The 25,986-nt window shown below is 45.6% G+C and overlaps 13 protein-coding genes across 13 annotated transcripts; 11 read left to right on the forward strand and 2 right to left on the reverse strand. All coding sequences in view use genetic code 12, as the record gives it.

Moving 5' to 3' along the window:
* Window positions 1-386: 386 nt before the first annotated feature.
* Window positions 387-1,067, forward strand: FOB63_000204 (uncharacterized protein; the record flags this gene model as incomplete). The annotated part of the gene is made up of 1 exon (XM_002618993.1): window positions 387-1,067. One exon carries the CDS (start codon window positions 387-389, stop codon window positions 1,065-1,067), a length of 681 nt encoding a protein of 226 aa, XP_002619039.1.
* Window positions 1,068-1,532: 465 nt separating this feature from the next.
* On the reverse strand, window positions 1,533-2,240 carry ZSF1 (Zsf1p; the record flags this gene model as incomplete). The annotated part of the gene is made up of 1 exon (XM_002618994.1): window positions 1,533-2,240. The coding sequence occupies one exon, from the start codon at window positions 2,238-2,240 to the stop codon at window positions 1,533-1,535; it is 708 nt and encodes a 235-aa protein (XP_002619040.1).
* A 376-nt stretch (window positions 2,241-2,616) lies between these two features.
* FOB63_000206 (uncharacterized protein) lies at window positions 2,617-3,171 on the forward strand (the record flags this gene model as incomplete). Its single annotated transcript, XM_002618995.1, has 1 exon — window positions 2,617-3,171. One exon carries the CDS (start codon window positions 2,617-2,619, stop codon window positions 3,169-3,171), a length of 555 nt encoding a protein of 184 aa, XP_002619041.1.
* A 1,122-nt stretch (window positions 3,172-4,293) lies between these two features.
* SGS1 (ATP-dependent DNA helicase) lies at window positions 4,294-8,520 on the forward strand (the record flags this gene model as incomplete). Its single annotated transcript, XM_002618996.1, has 1 exon — window positions 4,294-8,520. One exon carries the CDS (start codon window positions 4,294-4,296, stop codon window positions 8,518-8,520), a length of 4,227 nt encoding a protein of 1,408 aa, XP_002619042.1.
* Window positions 8,521-9,005: 485 nt separating this feature from the next.
* On the forward strand, window positions 9,006-9,461 carry UBC15 (Ubc15p; the record flags this gene model as incomplete). The annotated part of the gene is made up of 1 exon (XM_002618997.2): window positions 9,006-9,461. One exon carries the CDS (start codon window positions 9,006-9,008, stop codon window positions 9,459-9,461), a length of 456 nt encoding a protein of 151 aa, XP_002619043.2.
* Window positions 9,462-10,516: 1,055 nt separating this feature from the next.
* Window positions 10,517-11,647, forward strand: GAL4 (galactose-responsive transcription factor; the record flags this gene model as incomplete). Its single annotated transcript, XM_002618998.1, has 1 exon — window positions 10,517-11,647. One exon carries the CDS (start codon window positions 10,517-10,519, stop codon window positions 11,645-11,647), a length of 1,131 nt encoding a protein of 376 aa, XP_002619044.1.
* Window positions 11,648-12,348: 701 nt separating this feature from the next.
* FOB63_000210 (uncharacterized protein) lies at window positions 12,349-13,386 on the forward strand (the record flags this gene model as incomplete). The annotated part of the gene is made up of 1 exon (XM_002618999.1): window positions 12,349-13,386. One exon carries the CDS (start codon window positions 12,349-12,351, stop codon window positions 13,384-13,386), a length of 1,038 nt encoding a protein of 345 aa, XP_002619045.1.
* A 762-nt stretch (window positions 13,387-14,148) lies between these two features.
* On the forward strand, window positions 14,149-15,996 carry GYP5 (Gyp5p; the record flags this gene model as incomplete). The annotated part of the gene is made up of 1 exon (XM_002619000.2): window positions 14,149-15,996. The coding sequence occupies one exon, from the start codon at window positions 14,149-14,151 to the stop codon at window positions 15,994-15,996; it is 1,848 nt and encodes a 615-aa protein (XP_002619046.2).
* Window positions 15,997-16,184: 188 nt separating this feature from the next.
* Window positions 16,185-16,973, forward strand: RPS4A (40S ribosomal protein eS4; the record flags this gene model as incomplete). Its single annotated transcript, XM_002619001.1, has 1 exon — window positions 16,185-16,973. The coding sequence occupies one exon, from the start codon at window positions 16,185-16,187 to the stop codon at window positions 16,971-16,973; it is 789 nt and encodes a 262-aa protein (XP_002619047.1).
* Window positions 16,974-17,961: 988 nt separating this feature from the next.
* FOB63_000213 (uncharacterized protein) lies at window positions 17,962-19,740 on the forward strand (the record flags this gene model as incomplete). The annotated part of the gene is made up of 1 exon (XM_002619002.1): window positions 17,962-19,740. The coding sequence occupies one exon, from the start codon at window positions 17,962-17,964 to the stop codon at window positions 19,738-19,740; it is 1,779 nt and encodes a 592-aa protein (XP_002619048.1).
* Window positions 19,741-20,196: 456 nt separating this feature from the next.
* Window positions 20,197-20,797, reverse strand: MTR2 (Mtr2p; the record flags this gene model as incomplete). The annotated part of the gene is made up of 2 exons (XM_066102213.1): window positions 20,197-20,723; window positions 20,773-20,797. The coding sequence occupies 2 exons, from the start codon at window positions 20,795-20,797 to the stop codon at window positions 20,197-20,199; spliced, it is 552 nt and encodes a 183-aa protein (XP_065958526.1).
* Window positions 20,798-22,316: 1,519 nt separating this feature from the next.
* ASH1 (DNA-binding transcription repressor) lies at window positions 22,317-23,846 on the forward strand (the record flags this gene model as incomplete). The annotated part of the gene is made up of 1 exon (XM_002619003.1): window positions 22,317-23,846. One exon carries the CDS (start codon window positions 22,317-22,319, stop codon window positions 23,844-23,846), a length of 1,530 nt encoding a protein of 509 aa, XP_002619049.1.
* Window positions 23,847-24,720: 874 nt separating this feature from the next.
* On the forward strand, window positions 24,721-25,758 carry FOB63_000216 (ubiquitin domain-containing protein DSK2; the record flags this gene model as incomplete). The annotated part of the gene is made up of 1 exon (XM_002619004.2): window positions 24,721-25,758. One exon carries the CDS (start codon window positions 24,721-24,723, stop codon window positions 25,756-25,758), a length of 1,038 nt encoding a protein of 345 aa, XP_002619050.2.
* Window positions 25,759-25,986: the final 228 nt, after the last annotated feature.

A 25,986-nucleotide genomic window follows, 5' to 3' on the forward strand; every position in this document is an offset into this window, starting at 1 on the left:
CTCATATAGTGATGTATTTTGTCTGAGGCTGTTGTTGATATGAATCTGTTGTTGTGAGGTAACTCTTGTTTGGTACTCTGAATTCGAGTTTGCATTTGCAGTAGAATATGGTTTCTGCCATTGTATGACCTATTCGTCCTCCATGTTTTCTTGTATTCTTGTATTCTTGCTTGGTGAAAGTTTCGCGCGAACATTTTGCCACGGCGTTAATCTTTCATTTTCTAAACCTCTTGTTTCTTTCAAGTTTCCTTATTGTTTGTCACTCTGCAAGGGACTTGTAACGTCTTTTCACATTCCTCCTAGTGTCCGCCTTCATCTTTTCCGTCTAGTATCCTCGCTAGTGCTTAGTGCTCATTATTTCATATCTCGCCTTATAATCCTGGAGAATGTTGGTTGAAGAAGTTCCGAAACAAACACAGGCCAGCAGTTCTTCTGTGTATTTCCTGTCGCTGGTAAACCTTTCAGCACGTCCTTTTTCCAAAGCCTTTGAAGGCGACGAGAACCGCAACTCAAAGAACAGACCCAAGGTCAATTATAATCTTACAGACTTGCTTAACGCCCAGACACAGGTAAACTACAGCAATGGATCTGTCAACAGCGGGGTTTTCAAGCTGTCACAGCAGATGCAGCTTGAACGACTTATTTCTAAGCGGTTGGGCGATCTTAGTAAAGAAACACCAAACAGCAACTTTGAAATTCCAAAGAGTTTCGGGTACACCAGCATTCACAAGTCTCTTTCCGGAGGAGACAAAAAAAAGATCCGGCTAGGCAACACACCCTCAACCAAACGTATCTTGGCCGCTCGCAGAAACCTCAATTCATACTTCGAGGAGGAGAAAAACTTGATTTCCATCAACACCATTCTTTCCGTGAACTATTCATTTGCGGAGCAACAAGATTTCGGAACGGACTCAAAAAGAAGAAAGACAGAGCGCCGCTTCAAGCCAAAGGTCAAACTATGTTGTATTTGTGGCGGCCAGTCTCATTATTCTCGGTGTGCAAGCTGTGGACTCTATTCATGCAGTGTAAGATGCAATCGTTTGCATTTGGAGCTGCGTTGTGTTTAATACTTCAGTTCATTACGGTGAATAACAATTGCATTTAAGGACGAATGAGATGTCACGGGACAACTTCGCTGAACATTCCTATCACCCTGACGCCCTAAGTGTATCAACTTCAGATTCCTTAGTGGCACGGGTTCCCTTGTTCGATTATCAATCACATTTCCACTTTGGAGCACCTTTCGGAATATGTGTCAAGGAACTGTGTCCATGCTTCTTACATTTTTGCGTCTTTACCATACGTGAGCATGCTATATCTGACTTGGTGCATAGGTAACTTAGTCTTCACGTTTAATGAAGAATACATCTTGCATTTACATTAGGCATTAGTGTTAAGATCTTTAGAGATAGAGATGCCCCTACGCAAGCTACATTAATTTAAATCTGGTTAGTCTTGGTCAACATTTTGAAAACGTGTATCAATAAACACATGCATGATCGTCAGTTCGTAAGCGTGAATAAATAAGCGAGCTAGTCGCCGTGCTTGAAGCAGCATCTTTTGCCGTAGCGGCAAGAGCCATATTTGGCCCAGTTGGAACATGGTTTCGAGCGATAATTGGCTGGACGAGGCACCGACTTCAAGTCATGTTCGCCGTGCGCAAACTGGCACTTGGCGCCATACGGACAGCCACCCATCTTCATATACGATACACAAAGCTCTGTCTTGTACAATTGTGTGTTGATGTTCTTGCCCTTGGAAGATGTAGAGGACAGCAGGCCGCGGCGAGCCTTGGGCGCATTGTGTGTGTTGTTGGGGCGCGCATGTTCTGCGTGCGGCTCGTGGGAGCACTTTTTCTGGGCGTGCGCGCCGGCGCGGAAAAATTGCTCGCCTGAAAGTGAGTCGTTGTAGTCCAAGTTTTCTTCGGTCAATGGGGCGAGCAAGCTGTGAGGCAAAAGCAGCTGGGCGTACTCCAAAGACGCCTCGCGAAGCATCGCTGTGGTGTTGTAGTTGTTAGCATCAGGCATTTTCGGAGCACCAAAGTCCGTTGGGAAACCCGAAGCATACTTTTTAGGTTCTTCAAGCCACAAGTCAGGCAAAAGATCGTCCTGCGAGTCAGAAAAAGTCGAGCTGGCGGTGGCCGAGGGCAGAGAAGTTGTGGTGTAGGATGTGATGTTGAACGCCGGCTGTTTCACGTCCGAAAACGAAGGGAAGTGTAGTTGTCTGTGAAGAGTTTCCATGGCTTAAAGGGGAGGCAGAAAATATTTGGTTGGGAGATGGGACAGAAACTCAAAGATGCGTCAAAGTATATATGTTGGTGGTTGTATGCACAAAATGAGGAGAGCAGGTCTTCGCAAAGTGGAGAAGCGGATTAATTGTATCAATTCGCGAGGGGAAGGAAATGTAAAGAGGAGAAAGGTGAAGCGGAGACGGAAGCCTTTTCTTTTTTTGCAGGGCTTGATATTTTTTCGCGGAGTGATGGGGTATTGCGATGCAAACGCTTAAGGAGAAGAAGGTCAATTATATATTTGGCATCTGGTGACGTGACACTGGCAAGAATTATCCGATCGGTGTGGATGCAAGACGAAAGTGGCGCTATCGTCTGCGAGTGGGCCGATGCCCGGAAAAGGGTTGCGCGCTGGCCGGAGATGGGTTATTTCCGAGGGCGGAGTCGAATATTTTTTTGGCCTTGCCCACAATATGCAGTTCCCCATGCAGGCTTCTTCTCCGATTCTCACTGGGTTAATGTCGCAACAAACTTTGGGCGAGTGGGAATGTCGTGATGTCCGAGGGAATATCCGAGGGCACAACCGAGGTTTTTTTCACCTACGCACGCCACCATATTTGCTAAAGAAGAAGCCCTGCCTATGCACCTGCAACATCTCTACCTATCCAAAATCTCCCCACACGGGTTTTGGGCATCGGATAACCGAATGTTTCTCCCATTCAGTAGATTATCACGAAGGAGTCAATTTTCAAGTGTGCCTTGGCTTCTTCGACCACAAAGGGAATTCCCGACTCGGCCTGGCCACAACCACGTGCAGGATCACGTGCCCGCTGAGAATGCCGATGCGGTTTTTGCTCCCATGTGTGCAGGGCTCCGAACCAAATGGTGTCGCACTTCTCACTGTAACTGCATTCCCAAATCGGGACCCATCCCCACCCTCCTGATTGTGATGTCCGGGTGTTTCAACATTGTTGTTTAAGCTTTTTGATTGGTATGGAAGCTTTACGCGGGGACGAACCCCTGTCAATGAGAAATGCCCTTATCCGACACGGATACTTGTGTTACTTGTTCATATTGATGTAGTAACTGTGTATGAGTTTTATCAAGTTAAAGCAGATGCTCCTGTGCACTTTCGGTCTGCGGCTGAGGTTGTTGAAGATGGTTCTGTAATATCAGAACCTTTACGTTGACCCAATCGGAGACGAAAAGAAAAAGAGCAGAAAATGTTACCAGCCCAATATGTTCACGTGAAGCTGAACAATGTATTGTTAAAGGGGCACTGTATTTACCAGCTAGTATGTTCAACATACAATTGTGTCTGGAACCAGGGTTATTCTGGATTAGTACGAGGAAAACACCCTCCAAGCCGCGTAATTTTTTAAGCTAGAAGAATGGCGATCCAAAATTGGCCGTAGAAGTTGATGTGGGACTTTCCACAAAAAATTCTCTACTGCACTCCTTGGGGATGGTTTGATTCACAGGTATTCGAATGAATAACACTGCACGTGCAACTCATGTTAGCTTTACATTTTCCGTAGAGAATTGTGGATCTGCCAGTGGATCTGCCAGTGGATCTGCTGCCTTGCAATAAATGCCTAGAAATATCATGACAAAGGGTTCTTCCGTTCAAGAGCTTGACCATAATTATCTTCTACTGCGTGAGCATGTTTACCATTCAGTCTACTCAGTTTATCAGCTGATTTAAGCATGGATATCAGTCCGTGTGGTTGTGAGGCCAAGTCGCTGCTTTGTTCTCATCTTGGAAAAGTACGCTGCGACGGCGTTTCGATCTTAATGAGACTGTTCCCTTCTCCAGCCTCTAAACCAAGATCAATGTTACCGTTCTTCCGATTGTGTGGTTTTCCGCTGAACCATACATCGCTTTGCTTAGCTAAGCGTATTTTTGGCACTTTCTACAATGACCTCTTTAATCCCGTTTCCTCTCGAGTGTTCACTCTCTCGTCTTTTACCCCAACTTCACTGTTTAGATCGATTTTCTCAATCTTGTGTATCTTCTAGTAACGCGCGCATTCTTCGCGTATCAACACGCGCTACTACTAACCACTATGGCCATACAAAACAATTTGAAGGAGGCCAAAGCTTGGTTGGCGGCTGAAAAGCCCCAGCTCCCGCCGTCTTGGCTTGTGGACCTTTTGAAGAAGCCTGTCCAACCGCTGGCGCCTTTCAACTTCCCATTATCTGCATCTTCAGCTACTCCTCTGCTACGAAATGGCCTTTCCAAAATTCCACAGGAAAAAAGCCAGCCGCAGCCGCTTCAGACATCTACCCAGGCGTTGGTTTTGGAAGACTTGTCGGACTTTAGCGACAACGAAGACCTCAAACTCATCGATACAACCGAGTTGGGATTGCCTCGCTTGAAGCGACAGGCGACCCTAGATGAGCGACTACTAAAGAAACAGAAAGCACATATTCCAGAACAAAATCCCCGGTCTGGCTCTGCAGAAAACGGGCTGAGCTCACCCCAACACTCGGGCAGCTTGCTTACGAATGAATCTCATAATACAACTAAAGGCTCCTCCCACATCGCAGTGTCTAGCATGCTGGCAAATGCACAAAGTGCTTCACATTCTCGGAATCTTTATAGCGCTCAGAAAAATACCAGTCTGAATATCCTCAATCATGGTTCTAATTTCGAAAACAATACTCCCCAAACTGGTTCTGTCCATCTACAAAGGGGAACAGCCAGTAGAAATCCCAGTCTTCAAATGCTGAATGCACCTTCTAATGGTAAACCACCAGTATTTACCCATCAAACTTCTTTCACAAGCAACATAGAGCCTCTGCGAAAACTTACGCCGCAACTGTCTTCTTTGGCCAATGACAGTAACGTTGCTCTGCTCCAGAACTACATCCGCATTTGTGAGAGTAAGATCGCCTTGCTCTCTAAATGGAACGCCATCAACGAGTCTACATCTCTTTCTCTCGATGCAAAGAACTTGTGGCATACCAATAATTTTTTGCCACAACTACAGAAAATCGAGGCTTCTCAACATGCACTAAGGTCCTCCTTCTCTTTCCTTGATCCACTTCCTGCAACACAGAATCTATCTAAAATCTCTACTTCAAGCCCGAATCTCTCTAATCTCGCATCAGGATCCATCCTTTCACCCATCCATACTACTGTTCCTCAAAGTCCATCTGTTGAAGTAACGGAGAAGAGAAACGAGCAAAATCATGTTACTGATATAAGGACCTCCGATGATGACATGTCTGGATTTCTGCAGATTCATCATGTTACTTCTCCCCTAAATGTAATGTCTCCTCCTGCAATCCCTCCAGAGATTTCTGTGGAAGCGACTAAAACGAGTACTGAAAGTGAGTACAAATTGAATAATGCCGAAGCTAGAAATTTCATTATGGAAAGACGAGCGGCCAAGCCACTTCCTGTCTCACAAACTGTGATAGACGATGAGCTTGAAGACGATTTTGGAGAACAATTCATGGACGGGTTACATTCCTCTCAAGTCGACGATGCGGCAACAGATCTCAGTGGATTTTTGGCCAGAGATGACGAAGATCTTTCCTCAGTGGATGGAACTTACATGACACAACCAATGAGTCAAACAAAAAGCGACATCGACGAAGTAGAAAGTGACGAACCGAATGATACAAAAGACGATGATTTGCTAGATGAAATGAGAGATATTGTTCTTTCACAAGATGTGGCACAACGTTATGGGGTCAAGTACGATAATGTGGAGCCTATAGAGATTTCAGACCACGAAATTGAGGAGGAAAATGAAAACGAAAATGATGATGAAAATATGGCAGACTTCACCACTCAGCTCAAAGAGGGACATGACGAAGTAGTCGAAATAACATCTGAAGATGAAATCCCTGATGCTGATCTCAATGTTTTAACTGAACTTCTGCAGTCGCGACCGCTCAAGATAGAAGTTGTAAGTGAAAGTGATTTCAGTGACGATGACCAAGAGTTGATTGAGCTTTCAAAATCCGTTGGGACCAAGAAGCCAGGAGAGGGCAAAACTATTCCTCCAAACTCAGGACATTTTATTGATGAAGTATATGATGTCCTTCATAATGTGTTCAAACTTCCTGATTTTAGGCCAAACCAATTAGAAGCTGTGGTAGCAGCGTTAAATGGGAAAGATGTTTTTGTTTTGATCCCCACAGGTGGAGGAAAGTCTCTCTGCTATCAACTACCTGCTCTTGTCAAGGGAGGAAAAACAAGAGGTGTCACCATAGTTATCTCTCCGTTGATTTCATTGATGCAAGACCAGGTCCAACATTTGAGAGATCGCAACATTAACGCCGCAATGATTAGTTCCAGAGGAACTACGGAAGAAAAGCACGCAGCGATTAGAGAATTGACAAGCGGTCAACTTGACTTAGTGTACTTGTCACCAGAAATGGTGAACTCATCAAACATGATTCAGCGTGTTCTCTCGAAATTGTATGAGAGCAACATGTTAGCCAGAGTTGTTGTGGATGAAGCACATTGTGTGAGTTCGTGGGGTCACGATTTCCGACCCGATTACCAAGGTATGAGCTTGTTCAAGGAGAAGTTTCCTGAAGTCCCTATAATGGCACTAACGGCCACGGCAAACGAAAAAGTACGATTGGACATTGTCCACCACTTACGAATGAAAAATTTGGTCTTGTTAAAGCAGAGTTTCAACCGAACCAATTTGTTCTACGAGGTGCGCAACAAGCCGCCGAATTTGTACGAATGGATTCGTGATTATGTTATGGGAAAGATGGCTGGGAAAACCGGTATTATTTATTGCCATTCTAAACAATCTTGCGAGACCACAGCGCAAAAACTTAATGATTGGGGTATAAAATGCATGTACTATCATGCTGGGATGGACCCTAATGAGCGCTTTGACGTTCAGACTCAATGGCAGCACAATAAAATTCAGTTGATTTGCGCCACAATAGCATTTGGCATGGGCATCGATAAGCCCGATGTTCGATTTGTCATTCACATGTACATTCCCAAATCATTGGAAGGTTATTACCAGGAAACAGGACGTGCTGGAAGAGATGGGAAGGAGAGTGAGTGTATCATGTTCTATTCATACAAGGATGCGAGGGCACTCCAGAGTTTAATTCAACGAGATCGGAATTTGGAGGAGAGTGCCCGTGAAAGTCATCTTTCAAAACTTCGCCAGGTCGTACAATATTGCGAGAACAAAACAGATTGTCGACGGAAACAAGTTCTTCATTTTTTCAATGAATCTTTTGATCCGGCTAACTGCGCTCGCAAGTGTGACAATTGTTGCAGCGATGTTGTTTCCGTGACTCGCGACGTGACAGAACACTGTCTGAATATTGTGAAAATGGTTCAGTCGCTTCAAGCCGACAAGGTGACGGTGATTCATTGTCAAGATGTTTATAAGGGATCTCGTGGAAACAAGATTTTAAAGCTTGGCCACCATGAAAATCCGTACCATGGAAAGGGAAGGGAGTTGGACCGGGGTGATATGGAGCGAATTTTCTTCCACTTGCAAAGTCAAGACTGCTTGCTTGAGTACCAAGTAATGAAGGGCGGCTTCGCTTCTACGTATGTGAAATTGGGACCTAATGCTAACTCAGTATTGAGCGGACGAAACCGCGTGCAACTTTCTTTTGCACAAAACAGCAGACCATCGACAGGAAACTCGAATAGGGCACCTAGGCTCACTGCTCTGGGAAACGGCTCTGGGATTGGGCATTTGCGTTACCAAGAGTCATTTGTCAGTGCTAGGGAAGTGCGTTACGAACAAGAAAAAGAAAACATCAATGTTGAAAGAAGCAGTAGCAAGATTACATTGGAGAAGCATACATTCGATGGAGCGGTGAATGCAAGCAATGAGCAAGCTGTGGAGCAGGCGTATCACGAGCTACGTAATTTACGACTTCAAAAGCTGGAGGAACTTGGCTACGGGCGGCCGCATTTTTTCATGAGCGATACTCTCTTGAAGGAGATGGCAGTCAAGCTCCCCACAAACGCCCGTGACTTTGCCAAGTTGCAGAACATCAGCAAGGACCAAGTGTCGCATTTCCAGTACTTCAAGCGTCTTCTAGGAACATTGTCGCGTGAGCGGAAGCGCCAATCCTCACAAGGAGACTCGGCGACGCAGCATTCAACATTTACACAGGCAAACAGCACTATAAGCGAGCACGCTTCGCCGTACTTCCAAAGGCTGGGGCCAGGTTCGCAGGTGAGGAAGAAAAGTCAGGGAAGAAAGCAACGGCGTCCTGCCCATCGCAAACAGGCAGAAACAAGAAAAGGGACACCTAGCCAAGTTAGGCAGATGCCCATATAGCATATTTAGTATACGGTTAACAGGGTTTATGGTAATCATTTGTCTACACCATCAGGTGAGTAGGAGCTAGACTTGTAACTGCATGGTCGCATCTCAGTGGCGCCAGACAATAGAAAGGCACAAGGGTGAAAGCAAGGAAAAAAGATTTAACTATCTACGGTTGTTTTCTGCAAACCAGGAGAATTTCAGATCGAGAGAAAAATTGGTGTTTGCAATGAAGTGTCTATGGGTGTTGAGAGGATAAATGTCGTTGTGGATAACGCCGTGGTGTGGATGACAATTTGTGGCTCTGTCGTGGTTTGGCCGTTTTTGGACAATGTCGTAATACGCCCCGCCGGATCGAATGGGCCCGCACACTACTAGGGCGGTGTCACGTGTGCGACATTCGTTCCCCACGATTCGGGGTTTACAAACTCACCTTGGGGGGAAAAAAAGAACTTAAAAACCAACTTACTACAAAAGGAACAGAAGAAACCACATTTCTTATGCTGCACCCGTTTGCTCGTCGACTCCAGAAGGAGTATAAAACGCTCTCTCGCAACCCACTCCCAAAAGTTACTATGCTCTCCGAGAGCGACATGACCAACTACAAATTTGAAATGGCCATCGACAACGACATATACGCTGGCCAAAAATATCTTCTCCAGGTCAATATCGAGAACGATTATCCCGTTGACCCGCCCATTGTGCGTTTTGGACGATCTGATGACTACATTGTTCCCCTCCATCCTCACATTTACTCAAACGGCCACATTTGCCTAAACATCCTTGGGAAAGACTGGACTCCGGCGTGCTCTGTGGAAAGCATTGTTTTAAGTATTCAAAGCATGCTTTACAACAATGAGCTCGAAGAAAGACCGCCAGATGATGATCGCTATGTGGCCCTGGCGCCTAAAAACCCCAAACACACACTATTTGCCTATCATGACGACAATGTGTAATGCGGCATTGAAACGTCTGGCCATTCAAGATACTTGATTGTTTAAGACATCACATGGGACATTTGGGGCAGGTTTACGGTGCGCCAAGTTTTAGGTTTTTTGCCAGGTTTTTTTTGTCAGCATTCTTGTCTGCACTGCGCGCACTCTTTGTCCGCATATGGCGGTGCTTTCCAGTTTGGACTTTGATGTCCGGCAGCATAATATAGCTCTGGGCTGAGCCCCGCACGTCCACATCCTGCAGTGCCGTCAAAGTTTTTCCGAGTTTCTGCCCGCCAATGCCTAATGTGCAGGCCGCGTGATTGACGTCTTTTCGCAGTTGTCAGCGTGGCTTCGCCCCGTTTGCAGCATTTTTTGCAAGACGAGCCGGCTAGATGCTCTTCATGTACCACGCATTGCAATGCGCTTCCCGTATACGCATAGCCATGCTTGGCGCGGCGCGAAAAGCAAGTCCGATCCCGACAATTCTCTATGCACGCCCATCATGTCCCCTCAACGGTTTTTTCGCCTGCACGCAGGTGTCCATCTGGAAAAACTCAACGTCACCATGCAGTGCCGCCGATGTACGGGCAATCCTGTGTTGGGTTTAACGAAGATGGTAATTGTGTGCAGGTGCCTTTCAGAAACTAACATTTCGGAGTTGATAGTAACAGACGATCGTGAAGACTAAACAAGGAGCCACTCGTTCATGAGGCGGCATACGCACCCAACTGCTGTGTTGCCTTTTCCGGCAATTCCGCAAGGTCGGGGTTAAGCAAAAGTATAACACCATGTGTCTGTGTCCTGCATACTCGGCTTGACCTTTGGCCGGGCTACCTCGATCCAATCTACATTACCCCTCTTCGTCGCCTGTCGTCGCAGATTTTTTTGTCCCCATCCGGGCTTGCTCCTCAGACGTTGCTAGATTCCACAAGCCCGTCCTTTTTTGTGCCTATCTCGGAATACAGAAATAATCTTTTGCTTGCCTTCTCCAGTGTTTCCATTGAACCGGAGGTCTTGCATATCCCCTGATCGACTTTTTCAACCACGCAACCACGTTGCTTGCACCTATATACCATATGACTTCCGTGAAGCAAGAGCCCAGCTCCCCTCCATTTTTTTCCATGGAGAACTTGTCTAATTTGCCCTCCGAAAGTCTTGCTGAAGAAAAATTCGATGCGCTAGATTTGGGTGAGCTTAAGCATTCGGAGATAGATTCTAAGCCAGAGCAACAGCTCAAGCAACCGCAATTAGAGCTTACCCATCCAGAGTTGGATCTTAAGCAACCATTGGTTGATCAAACTCCTTTCACAGTTCCTGTCATGGCAAATGTTCCCTCTCAGGCTCCTCCTGTTGCACTCAATGCCTCTGTCCCTCCTCCTGTTCTCCAGAGCAACATGCATAGTGCCAAACCGGCACCTGCTGCTGACACTTTGACTCAATCGGGTTCTAAGGATGAATGCAACTCGAAGGAAGAGTCCGATATGAACAATCTAAACATTGAGCAAGCCTGCGACTCGTGTCGCAAGCGCAAACTCAAATGCTCTAAAGAGTACCCCAAATGTCTGAAGTGCATTCAGCACAATTGGTGTTGTTCGTACTCGCCACGCACCGTGAGATCGCCTCTCACCAGAGCACATTTGACGGAGGTGGAAACACGCTTGACCCGTGTCACACAAATGTTGCGGTTTTTGTTACCTCCGGGCGTAGATGTTGACAAATTAATGGAAAGCGGCCGGTTTGAAGGGGCATTGCGGCCATTCCGCGAAAAGTTGCGTGGATCGGAGCCCACCAGTCTTTCTCCTCTGGCGTGCTCTGTTTTCTCTGGCGAAGAATCGTTGAACGGATCTTTGCCCAAGAAGCTGCTCACGTTTGACCGCGGTTATGATAAGGAGAAGATCAAGAGGGAGATTATAGATGACTTTGTTCTCAACAACATCCATACGGACAAAAGACCGTTTGGAACGGAAAATCGGCTGGGCTCAGAATTGGGGCCTGAAATGGCGATGCTCGGGGCGGGCTCCAAGCAGGTGCTGTCTTTTGAGTCGACCAATCCTGTGTCGCTTACTAGTCCTTCGTCACTTCTCTCGTTGGATTCGTTTGACTACGAAGTTGACGAGGAGCTCGACGAAAAGTGCATCAAGAAACAGAAAACGCACCCGAGCGAGTACACGTCCATTTTCGATGAGGTGATGTGTGACTTTACCTAACGATATCCACGCTTTTCTTCTCCCTTGTATTTTAGTCTACGTTGTCTGAGTCTACATAGAATCTACGCAGTTATTGTGTTTGAAGCATCTGTAAGCAACTAAAGTGAGGGCTGAGCAATAGTCAAGTGGCAATAGTCAAAACGAAATAAATTAGCATTAAGCTCGGTGTTGTGGTATAATTGTTGGGCCATCGTGAATCTGTCATCTCGTCTCTCTTCACACATATCCTTCAAATCCCGGATTTGGTGCACAATTCGATACTCATTAATGGATTCTTCATGGAGCCTGCTCATGCGCGTGTTCTCTTTTGACAGATGCATGATGCTTCTCCTGTTCCCCATGTTATCATGAGGAGCCTAAATCCGAGCCATTGCCAATTTCAACCATTACAATGCCACAAATGATGCATCTATGCACAAAATCATGCACCTATGCCCGAGATCATGCGTCTATACCCGGGCATACGTGCCTATGCCCGAGATCATGTGCCTATGTCCGAAATTCGTGCAGCTATCTCCAGATGGTTCGATCTTCCTCGTGTCATCCAATCTGGGAAGCGCACCTCTGCTGTGCGCACCTTCCCTAAATGTAGTCGCATTTGCCGGGTCCGAACTTCGGGAGTTGGTCGTGCTGTGTTCAAGTAGTCCCATATCAATATCCGCTGTCTTCTCCCTTCCGCTTCTCCACAATTTGGGCATGCCATGTCAACACTAAAAAACCTTTCCGCTCTCCGCAAAAAAATCGCCAAGCGTATACGTGAAGCGCTCTCGGAACTTCATGAAAACTTGGGTCGAGGTCAGAGCGCCGTTCCTGTCCCAGTCCCCGTTCCAATGAGATCGCCTAGGGGCTTCCGGATGTGCCCTCTTTCGTGTTATTCGAATGCCTCTTTCGGCGCCAGAAGATTCTACTGTACTTATTCGAATCGTTTCTCTGGCTTTGCCAACTTGCGCTGGGCCAAAATCACCGACTCGGTGCTCTTCCAGAACTTTTCGTCCAGAACCCATTTCCGCCTGCGCCTGTTTGCCAATTTTTACAAGACGCCTACAGTCATGCAGTTGCTCAAACTAAAGCCAAGTGTCGAAGATGCAAATGGGATGCGGGCTAAACATCGCATTCCTACGAGACTGGCGACTGCCATGGAGCAAGTTCCGTCTGGATTGCGTCTCAACGTGCTGTTGTCTAAACGGTTCCATGATATGGTCATGGACCTTGCGAAACCGGTGTCAAATGTGGCAGAGGGATGCTATGTAGACTTCCAGATCCAGCCCCGCATTCTCATTCCGCAAAACACCATGATGAGCCCAGAAGTGTTGAGTGAGTTGTTAGTCAACTTGAAACACTTTGAAAAACATATCCGTGACTTGCAGAGTGACTTGGCTCGCCTTGGCGAGTTGGGTGAACTTCCTGTGCAATTTCTCGGTGCCCAGAATACCATTCGTGTGTATTTCCCCAACTGCGATAGAGAGCGCTTGGAGACACTTTTGCGTGAGAAGAACGTTGTAAACGGTGTGGTCTATGAGGATTATCTGAATGAGTGTGTTGAGCTTGAGAGCAGCAGCTCGGTGTCGTCTTTGTCGGACTTTGACATTTTGTCCAGTTTCAATCTTCTGTCGCTGGCGTCGTCAGACTCAGATGCATACGACGACGTGTTGTCGTCTTCAGAAGGAAGCCGGTTGGAGCCGGCTCTGTCTTATCACAGAGTGGAAATTGTCGATGCCGACAGTTATTATTGGACCTGAGGGTTATTTAAGGATTTTGGTGGGTTGGCGGTTATATTATGTTATGATGAATATTCACGTTTACGACTTGGGTGTAGCAAAGGGGTTTGGGTTTGATATGGAAGCTAAATTCATTAAACAGAATGAAGTAAATAATGGTCACTTTGGGAAAACACATTTTGTGAGAAGCTCATTACATGACGGTATGAAGCAAAAGATAGAGATGGGGTTATCGGCTACCAGTGTTAAAGCTATGTAAACTTGTATGTGTCCACTGTATAACTCCCTTGCTATATGAATAAAATGGGTAATGTGTGATTCTGAAGGTAAAACAGGTGGGTGAATAATACCAAGACTAAAAAGTTTAAAATTATAGCAGAAAACCAATAAGCAAGGCTGAACCTTCAAAAACAAATTACACTTCTAATATAGGTTTATTCGCTCTCTTTCATTTTCAATCATCACGATCGTCTTCTTCAAGTACCGTCTCCTCTTCATTCTTCCTATTTCGATCTATACATGTTCGCATTTTTAACTGTCCATAACAAAAAAAAAGCAGAAATACTCCAAAAAACAAAAAAAAGGTACAACCACCTCCGTAAACTATCTATACATCAATATCAGCAAATACCATATCTGCAATCTATTTTTTGTAACACTTCAAAGAGTGAACTTCATTCATGACCCGATTCTACCAACTGAGCCCACTGACGTGCATACAAATCAACCCTCATATACATGAAGCTCAGATAGGTTCTGCTAACTTATACCCTTCTGCGGACAATGGACCAAGAAAACGACCAAAGTGAATTTTCGGAGGCATTGGGATTTCCAGAGGAGAAATCCAATGTGGAATCCAAAGGTGCTGAGCCGGATCAAGAGGTCGAGGAAAAGACAGAACAGAATGACGCAAACACAAACCAGAGTGATTCGGAACCAGAAACCACAGCACCCGAAGCAGAGGAGAAAAAGGAGAGCGAAGGAAAAAGTGACAACGAATCGTTTCTTCTGACATCGTCTACGCAAATTCCGCTGCGGACTTTCATTGCGCTGAGTCTTCAAGCGGATCTTTCCGGAAAACCGCCGGTGACCAACTTGGCGAGCCTGTTAATTGAAGCAAGGCAGACAGAAAGCTCTAGCCGATTCCAAGCAAAAAATGAATCGCAGCAATCTGCAATCAATAGCGGCAGCGACAGCGTGAAGAAGACGTTTCAAAACATAAAAAGTACCATTGGGCACATGTCCCCCGAGCTTTTGGGCACAGAACCTATCGATTGGGACTTTTGGAGCCGCGTGGCCGAAAACTATGATGCTGTAGTACAAGAAGACCCAGAATTGCTTTTGCAAATGGTGGCTCGAGGAATTCCCAAGGAGTTTCGAGGAATTATCTGGCAGTTGGTGGCCAAATCAAAAAACCTCCAGCTTGAGGAATTGTATCTCCAAATGAAGAACGAGGCGTCCGTACATGAAAAAGCCATTAAGCGGGATTTAACCCGAACGTCATTTTTCACAAATGTGGATGCAGTGAAAAAAGCTGACGAGCTCTTTAATGTCATAAAAGCGTACTCCCTCTTTGATCCCGACGTGGGTTACACACAAGGAATGGTTTTTATTGCTGTTCCATTGGTGATGAACATGTCTGAAGCAGAATGTTTTTCGCTCCTTGTCACATTAATGAAGGATTACGGACTTCGGGACTTGTTTTGTCCCGAAATGCAAGGATTACATCTCCTTTTGCACCAATTCGACAGAGTTCTTGAAAGCCAACTGCCTGATTTGTTCAACCATCTCATCCGCCAAGGCGTGAAGCTGCTGATGTATGCCTCTCAATGGTTCCTTACTTTCTTCAGCTACAAATTTCCATTAGACGTGGTGTTGCGCATCTTTGATATGGTTATCACGCAGGGAATCGAGGTGATTTTGCAACTTGCAATCAACCTCATGTTACAGAATGAGGAGAATTTGCTCTTATTGAAATTTGATCACCTCTTAGAATTTCTCAAACTTAACCTTTTCAACGTTTACGTGAGCGACGATTTCGTTGAAAGCCCAGAAAAGGAAACCAGGAGATTTTCATTGCTTGGACGCAAACAGCAAGGAAACCCAAAGAATTACTATAAGCTTGATGCCTTTGTCACTGACGCACTTCTGGTCAAAATAATTCCAGCTGACCTTACGCGATACAAGCAAGAATTTGAGAGTCTTTGCGAGAAGGACGCAGCACGACTTCATGACATTGAAAGACTCAAGGTGGAAAACGGCTCCTTGAGACATGAGATCAAGGAGGTCGAAAGCCAGTACTACAAATTGAGCCAGAGCCACATCAAAGTGGTGCAACAACTAGTGGATATCAAGATGCGTCTTCCTGACATGCGCAATGATGTTGAAGAAACGCGTTCCACAGTGAATGAGCTACAAACTGATATCAAAGCGCTCGAAGAAAAGCTCAAGTCTAATCCTCAAGGGCTCTCTGAAGACACAGAAACCCGCATACAGGAGTTATTAGCGGAGAACGCCAAAGAAACCGAGCGGTTTTCTAATTTGGAGGAGAAAATGAGCCAGTTGACCATTGAGAACAATAAGCTCACGGCCGAGTTGAAGCAAAGCCATGGACAGAAGTGGTTTTGGTGAAAGTGATGCATTTAAGAGCTAAGGTGGTGACTCGCAGGCATTTGCACGTGACAACATGATATGTAAACGCGGGCAAAAGCCCTAACAACTCTGCAGGAACACCTTCTGCTGGTGCGCTCCGTCCCACTGAAAATTTTTAGGCTCTGCGTTTAGTGCATTTTTCCCTTCACCACACCTAAGCACCAAAAATGGCCAGAGGACCAAAGAAGCACCTTAAGAGATTGGCAGCCCCATCCCACTGGATGTTGGACAAATTGTCCGGCACCTACGCCCCAAGACCATCTGCTGGTCCACACAAGTTGAGAGAGTCCTTGCCTTTGATCGTTTTCTTGAGAAACAGATTGAAGTACGCTTTGAACGGTAGAGAAGTCAAGGCTATCTTGATGCAAGAGCACGTCAAGGTCGACGGTAAGGTCAGAACCGACTCCACCTACCCAGCTGGTTTCATGGATGTCATCACCTTGGAGGCCACCAACGAAAACTTCAGATTGGTGTACGACATCAAGGGTAGATTCACTGTCCACAGAATCACCGCTGAGGAAGGTTCCTACAAGTTGGGTAAGGTCAAGAAGATCGCTTTGGGCAAGAAGGCTATCCCATACGTGGTTACCCACGATGGTAGAACCATCAGATACCCAGACCCAGCTATCAGAGCCAACGACACTGTCAAGATTGACTTGGCCACTGGCAAGATCACTGACTTCATCAAGTTTGACACTGGTAGATTGGTTATGGTTACCGGTGGTAAGAACTTGGGTAGAGTTGGTGTCATTGTGCACAGAGAAAAGCACGAGGGTGGTTTCGACTTGGTCCACATCAAGGACGCTTTGGACAACACCTTCGTCACCAGACAATCTAACGTTTTCGTTGTTGGTACTGAGGCTGGTAAGCCATGGGTGTCTTTGCCAAAGGGTAAGGGTATCAAGTTGTCTATCGCTGAGGAGCGTGACAGAAGAAGAGCCCAACAGGGTTTGTAAGTGCGAGGTAAGACCTTAGCTTAATAAACGCCATCTAATAATACCTGTAGATTCATGAAGGATTAGTTATTAGGCTATGTGGGACAGAACGATTTTAGAGTTCTCGCTAACGAAAAGTTGTTTTATCCGCTATCTGCAATATTCGTAAGTCTTCCGGAGACACCAAAGAGGCACATTATTCCATGGACATTATTTCAGCTTTTGATAGAAAGTGACTCAAAATAAGATATTGAAAAGCCCACTTGTTGTATAGTTTGTGTTCAAACGAATTGTAGAGGCGAGGATGATCATAGTTCCGTGCTTGAATCTCTATCAATCGTCAATTTGGTAACTCGGAAACACTTCATAAATGGATATTACATATTATGCAAGGGCCGTAAATCATTACTTCAAATCCTCGACGTTCAATTTATGAATAGCCACTATCTAATACACACTGAAGAGTGCCGATACTTTGTCAACATGACGTCTGATGAAAGGGCGAGTTCTATGCTCGTTAATTCGAAGTGTATATGTGATTGAAAAGTATCTCTTATGGAGAGGACAACCGTAAACCCAATTATGAGATAAGTGTGGCTAAGAGATCATTAGTCCGGACAGAATTAAATAGAATATAAGATAATATATGTCAGCGTACTCGTCCGGAAGCCGCCAGTTTTAATGGAGAATACAATTCATAGTCATATAAACCATGTACCGGGCTTTAAGTGATATTGTTTCAGGTAACTTTACTCATCATTGTGGATAAATGCCAAAGATAAGTTTTTCTTGCTTTCAATGAATGTAATTACGTTTGGTGTATTTGACAACCAGCAAGGTCAGCAATTTTTGTGCTTCGCGTAATTCTTGCCTGCGAAACATTTTATGGTGAGATAAGATACGAGATAACAAGTGCAGACAGTCTCATCAACATTATTCTCATCAACATTTTCACCAACATTCTTATCAACTTTATAACTACCCCACGGACAGCCACAGTAAACAAATCATGTTCCTGCCGCTAGCGCTCGTGTCGTTCCTTTTACTTCTTTTCAAAAGCCCTGTCCAGCAGAGTCAGCAGAAACGGCCTCTTGTGTTTAGCGATATCAATTTCCTCCATACCACGGATACCCATGGATGGTACTCGGGACACATAAACCAGAAAACGTACGATGCGGACTGGGGCGATTTCGTTCTGTTTGCAAGTCACATGAAAGAAAAGGCTGCCGAACAGGGCCAGGATCTTTTGTTGGTGGATAGTGGCGACCGCCATGATGGAAATGGCTTATCGGACATAACTGTGCCCAATGGAGAAAAATCGTTACCCATTTTCATGCAACAGCACTACGACATCATTACCTTGGGCAACCACGAGCTCTATTTGGCCGAGAATTCTGCCCAAGAAGTGGATTTACTCATTCCCCACTATAAGGAGAAGTACATCTGCTCTAATGTAGAGTTCGAAAAGAACGGCACCTGGCACCCGTTTGGAACAAAGTACAGGTACTTTCTGACACCAATTCAAGGAGCACGGGTGCTTTCGTTTGCATTTTTGTTTGATTTCAACAGGAACAATGTCAAAACAAAAGTCACTCCCATCGTCGATGCCATTGAGCAAGATTGGTTTCAGGAGGTTTTGGATATGTATCCCCCAGAATCAGTAGACTTGCTTTTGATAGTGGGCCATCTTCCAATCACCAGAAAATGGAGTGAAGTAGGTGTACTCCACGCTAAGTTGAGAACTTATTACCCTGACACCAAAATTCAGTATTTTGGTGGTCACAGCCACATCAGAGATTTTGTTGTGTACGATGAGAAGCTGACAGGACTCCAGAGTGGCAGGTTCTGCGAAACTGTCGGCTTTCTTAGTCTCAATTTGAGCTCATCCGATCTTGACGCCCGTGAAAGATATTTCCGTTCATACATTGACTTTAACACTGACCTGTTTGAGTTTCACTCTGGCGCAGGAGGCGATTTCGAAACAAAAAAAGGAAAGGAGGTTTCTCAATTGATTCACCAAACACGCAAGGACTTGAACTTGGACATGCGTTTGGGCGAGGTGGCACAAAATTACTACATGGACTACGTACCCATTTCGCATCCACATAGCATTTTCCGCTTACTTACGAAAAGGGTTTTACCGCTGCTCCATCCACAAGGAAACATATCCGTAAATGAAGAAAGGATCATAATAATCAATACCGGCTCAATTCGCTACGATTTATACAAGGGGAATTACACAGTGGACTCGCATTACATCGTTTCGCCGTTTCAAAATGAATGGGTGCGGATCTCTCTTCCCAAACGGCTTGCCGTCAAGATCAGCCCTCTTCTTAACAGAAACGACTACATTGCCAGTGCCGGGAGTGGGACGTTCTCGAATCTGGACTTGCGGCCTCCACATCAAAGATTCATGGAAAATAAAATATCAGCTTCGAAATTTTCAGCAGCACAAATCCCAATGATACGCCCAGGAGTTTTTGCACCGGAATCTACGGCTGGAAAACTTTCCAAGGGTTATGTGACGCATGATGACTTTGGTACTGATGGCGACGATACACGCCACCGACCAGTGATAAATTACCCGATTCCAAATGTCGTTCAGAGTATGGAATTTCAGAAGAGCAATCCCGATGCAACAGTGGACGTGGTATTCTATAGTTTTCTCCTTCCTAATATCGAGTGGGCTATGAAAGAATTGAACCACGCTATGCCTCAGGTCGATTTTTATTCAGACAAGTACTTGGGTCTTCTTCTTGATGAGTACGTGCAAAAGAATGAAGTTTAGTTAGTATCAAATGTTAGTTAATGTACGTTTAGCAGGGCAAAGAAACTAGTTGAATGCATACTTCGAGTTTGCTTAAACTAATGTACCATACAAGTCTTCGCTAAATGGCAAGTACATCTTTGTGTTAATCATTCGAGAACGACTGCTGTTATGAAATTTATGCCTATTTTCGAAATTTATACCATTTCTATCATTTTGGAATTCTACAAACTTTATCAAGAGTCTTTGTATTTAAGTATGTTAAACGCTCAGACCCTTTCGATATATAAAGCAGACATCATTCTGATAACCTGCGAACAGAAATAGCAATAATTCGTAATGGATTGCGTATTTACATAGATGTCCTTAGACGTATGTAGTTGGATTTGCTTTTAAAACATCAGCTCACTTATCTATTACTGCCGTCTCAATCCTTTCCGTGAACTGTACTACCAGTTCAATGCATTTTTTTAACATTTATATACGCACTGCACTATCGTGAGGCTTGAACGTAAGTCTATAGTTAAAGCTGTTGATACACTCAACTTCGTCATTTTGTGCCACGGTCTGATCTATGACCAAGTTGGCATTGAAGCCAAACCAGCTGCCCCAGATTGGACGAGGCTTGGCGTTAGCTGCGGCCGGCACCAAATCGCTGCTTTCGCCCAAGCGAGATCGCCCACTCTCATCAAAGCGAACTTTTCCATTGAGAATTACCGTGTACATGCCTGTTCCTGGCACCAAATGACAATCGAACGAGCTGAGCAGGTGGTTTGTCAACGGCGATGCGAGCCATTTTTTCTGAAACTCCAACCGAGCGTCATTTGCCAGCGGAATAATTGGATTTCCGTCCACGATGACTGCGGCAGAAGGTTTTATTTGCTTTCCGAATTGCGTGGCATATGCTTCCACATTGGCATATTGCGGCTGGGCGAACCCAGAGGAGTAGTACAGTAGGTCCAAGGAGGCCAAGAACTTCTTCAAAAACACTTCCACTGGTTGCGCTGGAATGTTAGGATGTCTTTTCTTTGTATCATCTATAGCTTTACATACTCGGATCCTGTTGCTGGGTATTCATTGAGGCACTGAAGCAGAGCGAAGAGAAAACGCACATATAAAAGTTGCACACGTGACACGTCACGTGAAAGAGGACCCCACACTATGGCTCATGTTCTGATTTCGAGATTTGGAATTTCGTTGGAAGTGATATTTTTATCAGCGCTTTAGATTGCCACGTGGTGTTCTCAAAAGGAAGGAGGCGTCCGAACGGGGCCCCAAGTTTCATGTGCTCCTATCCCCAGCAACCGAAGAAACCTATTTGCAGGGCACACAACCAACAGCAAGTGACGGATATATATAAATATGTCACATCAAGCCCAGGGGGGCACTTTACGAAAAGCAAACATGGCTGGAGACAAACTCGAAACTGCGAAAAATATTGGTGTGTCTGTTGCTGGATCTATGGGAGGCAATAAGGTTGCAGATGCCCTTCACTTAGGAACTGCGGGCCATATTGCTGGAGGCGTTGCTGGAAGTATGGCCGCCAACGATGCCGAACAGAAGGCCGAAAACAAGGCAGGCAAGTAGGAGCAGCAACATTTGTTTTAGTTTTATAGGAAAATACTACTCCATTAGAGAAGCACATGTAAAGGCAATGACCAAGACGAGATTTCTACTTCGAAACGTGGGGGCTTGGAAGTGAGAAGTGCACGGCTGAAACGGATGCCTTTAAATTTCATTCTATAATTGGCAGGCGCTTTACAACAATCAGGCTGGCCACTGTAATTTTCTATCAACACAATGTGACACTCAAATATAGATGTGGTACAGTGCATGTGTGCTCTGCACAAATCTGCAAGTTTCGTACCCCAAACTGTTCCCATTCATGTATATCGCACGCTTAAGCACTTCCACACATGAAGGGACAGGGCAAGCCAGCGCAAGAAGATTGCCGAATCGTACACGCGCGCCGAATCAGGCAACGGCCCGCCAGCAGCATGCACACAAACGCGCACATGTGGAATTCTGCCGCTCGCGCGTGGCGCACCCGTGGCTGGATCGTGCCCAATCCGGATGCAAAAGTGCTGAATCTGGCCGCATTCATGTGTCTGCTCCTTTGATCCACCTTGATCCGCCCTGATCTGATATCAGCTACCAGCAATTTTAGCATTGATGCAGCCGTAGTCTCTTGATCTGCCCTCTCCATTTAAGGCCCTTTCCCTGCCCTCTTTTTCTTCCCCTCAACCAACCTTCTTTCTTTCGTTAGCATTTTCTGTTTGATTTTCCCATTAGGGCCACAACTTGTTCTAGGCCCCATCACTTTCCCAAGGACCTTGTCTCTCTAATCTTAGTCATTCGCTTTTGATATCGACAGCTGTCAAAAATCTCGTTCATTTCTTCACCACCAGCATCACCACGACAAGATCACCTGTACTTGTCACATTTGTCCTCAGCCCAAGTCGAATCTCCCAGCACTAATTGATCAAATACCGGAGTCTTCACTTGCTTGTTCCACGTCACCAAGCATAACCCATTATCATAATCCAATTCCTTGCACGCCAGCATCAGCATTATTTTGCACCCATTGCCCTAGTATTATGAGTGTTGCACAACCAGTTATGTACGGAGACCAGCTCAATTCTTTTACCAGGGGAAGCCACCATAGAGATTCGTCTTTCAATGATTTGCTTTCCTCTTTCAAAGCCCGAGTGTCTGCTCAAAACTTTTCTTCAAGAAGCTCCAGTTCCACACCCAACAATTCTGCATCCGCATACGTCAAAAAACGTTCTTACAGTGACCAGGCCAGCGACACACACCACCTGCAGCAGCCTGAACTTCACAAAGCTAAGAGATCCCGGACTGCTCCTCCTTCGCCTCCAACATTCCTGGGCCATCTGCCATTGAGCAATTGGCCTGACGCGAAGCCATGCCAGCAAGCGCACCTCAAAATCACTTTGCCCAGTCTCAGCGATGCTTTGAAAGCCTCGTCTGCAAAGCCACTCAGGCCAATCATTCCGACCGTCTCACTTGACTATTTTGACACGTATAAGCCCAACGATGAGAATTGGCGTTATGGCTTGTTGGACACTATCAAACACACCAGACCTTCATTCAATTTAGACAAGTACAGCTACTTGAACAAGCACGTTTCGCCGCAGATCCCCTCATTCGACGAATTGAGTAAAGGCCTGCGGCCCCATTTTGATGCCCGAGTCAGCCCAAAAGCGTTGCCCGAGCTGCGCGAGCGCAAGATCAATTTCCCTTATGAGTCCAACTACACCTACCTTAATAAGACATATATGACTGACGTGGAAAGATACTCGGAGTACTTAGAGCTTGCGCATTCTCTAGTCAAACTTTCCAAACCACAGCACTCAACTCCTGAACAAAAGTACTCCGCTTTGCATCCTTTGGATACCTTTCCGCTTGATAAGGTGCGTCCACTCTCTGAGTTGGGCCTTACCCACAGCCAACAGAGCGCTCCATTGCAGTACCATAACCACAACCAGAGGGCGATTAATCACATGATGCATACTGAAAGAACGACTCAAGACAGAAGCACACAGAGAACGTACGAGAGGCCACAAGAGGGAATTCAAGAGAGAAACACACATGCGCAAGAGCCGACCCAAGGCCATAAAAGTCCCCAGAGCCAGAGCAGCCCAATTCAGTATCTGCACATGGATGTCAGCAAGTCTCCATTGGGTCTGTCTCCATATTCATACATTACTCCAGAAAGCAGTTTTGAAAAAACTTCAAAGGAGAAAAAGGTTCAGCGTACGCGGTTCATCCCAATTACACCTCCATCGGTCAAAAACAAGTCGAGGTCTGACTTGATGAAGTCTCCTCCAAAACTGGCTCCTGCTGTGCCTCGTGTATGCATTTCGTGTGGCTCCGACCAGTCTCCCTGCTGGCGTCCTTCCTGGAGCTCCAAAGAGGGACAGCTTTGCAACTCTTGCGGATTGAGATACAAGAAGACCGGTGCTCGGTGCCTCAACAATGAATGCAAGAAGATTCCAGCCAAGGGAGAATGGTCTGTGATGCAAAGTAAGGGTAGAATCCAGTTTGGTGACGATACCGCATACGCTTGTCTCGACTGCGGAAGTAAAGTAGAGGTTAATAAGTAGCATATTTTCAATTCTTTAATGTCATGTTCGATAAGATCCAATATCTAAAATACCCACTTCTTAAGAATCTGGATGATGTGATTCATTCAAATCAGTGATTATTACATCGTCCAGATTGACCAATATCAATGCAGAGACATACTAAAGGACTCACGAAGAACAAAGGATCGTATATAGAGAGATTAGCCAAATTTGATACTTAGCAAAAAAAAAAATAGCACCATATTAGTTTTTGGAACATCTTTGTGTCGTTATTGGAGCAATTAAGCTTGAAAAACAATTAAATAAGTAGACACGGACCCCCTTTGAGATTGGTCATACGTGAACGTTGAGTTGCATTTCAGAAGAAAAAGTAATATAATCCATTAAAATCAAAGAAACTCGAAATTTGTGACAGGTTTTAAATTTACTGAAGACTTATTTGTACGTCAAAAGTTTGTAAAGCAGACATCTGTAACACCCTGTCTTCTCTCTTTCCATTTTTTTTGTTATGTACTCAGACCCATTATTCAACCCGATCATCGTGCTTTCGCTATCAATTTTGTATGGTATCGACTGAAGTTCAATAGTGTCGTATATAGATTTTTCCAGAAGCAGTGCTCTCAGCGAAAAATTGGGACACCATGTCAAGAGTTCGCAATAGAATCTAAATTACCACCAATAAATAGCATTCCACACGTGAAAAAAAACATATAAAAACCCCATCTCCACCAAACTAAACGCCTCTCCTTGCCAATATGTTAACTTTAAAAACTTCTCCGATAGCGCTTAAGTAGCCAAGTTCTTATCGCCCCAGCCTGTGCTTTGATGGCAAGCCTGCACACGGCCCCGACCCATAATCTCGCACAACCCACACCTCGTTTCTTTCTTAAGCATGTCCACCATTTCGATCCACATCAAGTCCTCGGGCGACAAAAAATACGAGGTTGAGGTTGACACTTCGTCAACAATCGAAGATTTGAAAGCCATTATCGCGGCCCAGGCCGATGTTCCTCCAGAGCGCCAGAGATTGATCTACAGCGGCAAAGTATTGAAAGACCACGAAACAGTAGCTTTTTACAAGATCCAGAGCGGGCACACTGTCCATTTGGTCAAAGGTGCTGCGCCCAAGTCTGCTTCGCCGCCTGCAGAGGCCAGTGCAGCTCCATCGGCTTCTTCGTCTGGCGATTCTTCTGTTCCATCGAACATTGCCACAGGAACAGGACTGTTTAATCCATTGGCTGACTTGACAGGCGCTCGTTACGCGGGGTACACACAGTTGCCTTCAGCTTCGATGTTTGGACCCGATGGAGGCATGGGCCTGTTCCTCACGCCTGATCTGGTTTCTTCTATGATACTGAGCCCCGGTTTCCAGGAGCAATTGAACGCCATGCTTCTGAACCCGCAAATGTTGGACTTTATGATCCAGCAGAACCCACAATTGCGTGCCATGGGTCCCCAGGCACGCGCCATGTTGCAGCTGCCCATGTTTCGCCAAATGATGTCGAACCCAGAAATGTTGCGCAGCATGATGAGTATGACTGGTGGTGTTGGTGGTGCTGGTGGCGCTGGTGCCTCATTTCCAGCACCAGGAGAGAATCCTACTGTTGGCGGTGCTGCTACGTCCGAGACTGGAGCTTCTGGCACTGGTTCTACCGGTTCTGGCGATTCGGGCTCTCCAGGTTCTTCTGGCGCTGCTAACCCATTTGCGTCATTGTTCCCTGGCGGTATGCCCCCAATCGACCCAGCAATGTTTGGAGGTGCTGCTGCTCCCGCTCCACAGGACAATCGTCCTCCAGAAGAGCGTTATGAGAGCCAATTGCGCCAGCTCAATGACATGGGCTTCTTCGACTTTGACCGCAACGTGGCGGCATTGAGACGTAGTGGAGGAAGCGTGCAAGGCGCAATTGAAGTTTTGTTGTCAGGAATGTGAAGAGGACATGGGCAATGAATGTACACCTCGACAGGGTGGTGAACAATTGTAGAGTTCCTCATTCCATTCAAGAGCTCAAATGAGTTCTTGATTGCAGTGGACTCTACATCCCTATGGCACTAGCTGATCGCCATGGTGTATTGCTTGTACACATGATTAATACACAGACAGATCTGTGCACGCTAAGATCTATACAATCATCTATTGGTCGTCATAGCTAGTACATAA

This window comes from Clavispora lusitaniae (assembly GCF_014636115.1).
Source record: "Clavispora lusitaniae strain FDAARGOS_655 chromosome Unknown tig00000003_pilon, whole genome shotgun sequence".
NCBI lineage: Eukaryota > Fungi > Ascomycota > Pichiomycetes > Serinales > Metschnikowiaceae > Clavispora > Clavispora lusitaniae.